Source organism: Nannospalax galili, unplaced genomic scaffold (assembly GCF_000622305.1).
Source record: "Nannospalax galili isolate Female #2095 unplaced genomic scaffold, S.galili_v1.0 scaffold1076, whole genome shotgun sequence".
Lineage (NCBI taxonomy): Eukaryota > Metazoa > Chordata > Mammalia > Rodentia > Spalacidae > Nannospalax > Nannospalax galili.
The window spans coordinates 1,256,342-1,258,841 of NW_008338348.1; the positions used below are offsets into that span (position 1 = coordinate 1,256,342).

Below are 2,500 nucleotides of genomic sequence, written 5' to 3' on the forward strand. Positions count from 1 at the left end.
GTGTGTGCCACCACACCTGGCTAATGAGTGGTTCTAACCCTAGCTCATCACAAAAGCCTCTAAAAGCCCTTTACAATGCCAATGCCTGCCTGGCCCTCCCAACAGCCCTACAAGTCAAACTCTCTGGCTTTGAAGCATGCACATCAGTGTGCTGTCAAGACAGCTACCCTAGACACTCCCAGATGGCCTCAAAGTGGAGCCTGTTTAACTCTGTACCTGTTGCTTTGGGGCAGCCGCTAAACAGAGGCCACAGTGATCAGCAGACCCGGCCCTTCCCAGGTGTCCCTTGTGTGCTGTGATCGTCACCACTTGATGGGCATAGTTGTAACATTTCTGCAGTGACAAGTGACACCCGGACATGGACTAGGGCGGGGGGCACCTGTTGGTAGCTGAATAGCACATGCTTTCCTAGCATGCGCCAAGTCCTTACCAATGCTGTTGGGCCTCACCCTGACCCATGATCACTTCCATCACAACTCTTGCTCCCAAATTAGGAGCACAAAGACAGTCATCCAGGTCCTATTTCCATTAGTGACTGAGGAACACACCCACTGACAGCAGCCTCTGGCCTCCACACGCACATGCACATATGTGCATGCATGACTTGCATACACACACACACAGGTCTGCACACATACCCATCTATACACACCATCCAAAGTGTTGCTCTGTGGCTGATTGTACACTGTACCACCCTGAGCAGAAACTGGCTTTGAAGAGAAGTTTAAAATGACCCCCTTGTCCACTCATGAGGCCCCTCAGTCAGAACCCAGAGCTTCCCTGTAGCTCATCAGGGAAGTTTCTGTTTTACTTTTCTGCCTCCCACAGCCAAGTCAGAAGTCCTCTGATGAAGCAGCCGGCCCTTTCTTTCTGATTCAAAGCTTTGGCGAACATCAGGAAGGGGTCACTGTTACAGGGCTGAACCTAGACAGAGATATGGAGACTGAAAGCCTAGTCCCTCTCCAACAATCACTTGCCAGATGACCTTGCAAAAATGAGCTGACCTTGAAGTCCCTCCGCTGCTGTAGAGATGAGAATAGATGGCCCTACCAGAGGCAACTCAGACAGGGCAGGCTACTGCCCAGCATGGCATCATACAAGGACATCCTCCCCATTGGGTGAGACTCTACCTTCCAACCCTATGCTCTCCTGGGTGGGGAATGCATCATTCACAGAAGCACTTTTGCCCTCTGACCACAGCTGCTGACCAAGGATCCCGAGAGCCGCCTGTCCAGCCTCAGTGACATTCAGAGCTCACCCTACTTGGCTGACATGAACTGGGACGCAGTGTTCAAGAAAGCACTGATGCCCGGCTTTGTGCCCAATGTGAGTCATGCCTCCCCTCAGCACTTGTGCCACCTTGGCACTAAGCATGACCCTTGCCCCTGACCATTGAGCCTTCCTCTGGTCATGGCTCCAGGAATACCAGCGGGTTCACAGCTCACTGAGCTCCGGGTAGATTTGAACCTGAGTTCCAAGCTGCACTTCTTATACCCACAGGCCATCCTGCCTCCTTGGTTCCTCCTGTCCCCTGGACAGGTGTTGAGGGCTGTACTATTGGACACACTGTTCGGTCACAGAAAGCTTGCCATTCCCTACAACACACACACTTCCCTTCCCCGCAAAGCTCCTGCTGGCTGACCTCTTCGCAGAAAGCCCAGAGCAATGCATGGCTTTAGAAGGCACTGGAAGGCCTGAGCATGCTGGTTATATGGGCATGGATGTGTGTGTGTGACGGCAGCCAGCAAGACTGTGTGTGTCCTCTGTGTCTGGCATTGTTCTAAAAATGTTCCATGTATTAGCTCCACACCAGCCTGAAGAGTGGATCCTGTTAGTATTCTGAGCGAGTTTAAGAAACTTCCCCAAGATGACCTAGAGGAAGCCAGCTGAGCCCGAACTCGCTCATGAAGGATACGGAGCCTGCATTTGAATACATGAATGAGTAGATGGATGGATGGATGGATGAATGAATGAATGAATGAATGAATGATAAACTAGCTGGGAGAGATGTGTTGAATTCAAGCTGTTCCTTGGGAGAGGGCAAATGCTGAGGCCAGATGTGTGGAACAGGGAAGGGGATTCTTGAGTTAAGAACTCAACAGTTCTAGAACTCAATAATGGTGGAGGGAGCCAGGGCCCCAGGGGCAATGGCAGCTAGCAGGACTCACAGGGATCCCCAAAATAGGGACAGAGGTCAGTATGCTGTGGCCCTACTGAGGGATGGGGTCTAGTCCAAAAGTTCTTCCCACATTTTCTCCCATCAGCCTCACTACGCCCACCTTACAGTTATAGAAATCAGGGCTCATGGAGGTTCAGTGACATACATGCGGATAGAAAGTCCAGATCTTATCTCAGTTCTGCCCGCAAAGCCCGTGTTGTCACAGTGCTGGCTGGTTCTGAGCCAGTGGGACAGCCTGACCAAATTGGCAAAATCGTAACTTGTGACTTGGGTTCAAAGCCAGCAGTCCTGTGGAGGTACAGAAGCAGTGACACAGAAGAG

At 51.5% G+C, this 2,500-nt stretch overlaps 1 protein-coding gene across 2 annotated transcripts in view; it reads left to right on the forward strand.

Moving 5' to 3' along the window:
• Nucleotides 1-2,500, forward strand: part of Stk32b (serine/threonine kinase 32B) — a 379,118-nt gene that overhangs the window by 360,832 nt on the left and 15,786 nt on the right. For both annotated transcript variants that reach the window (XM_008833119.1, XM_029563507.1), the window contains one exon: nt 1,201-1,326. In XM_008833119.1, the coding sequence (XP_008831341.1) occupies nt 1,201-1,326 (126 nt within the window). The remainder of the gene's footprint in view (nt 1-1,200; nt 1,327-2,500) is intronic.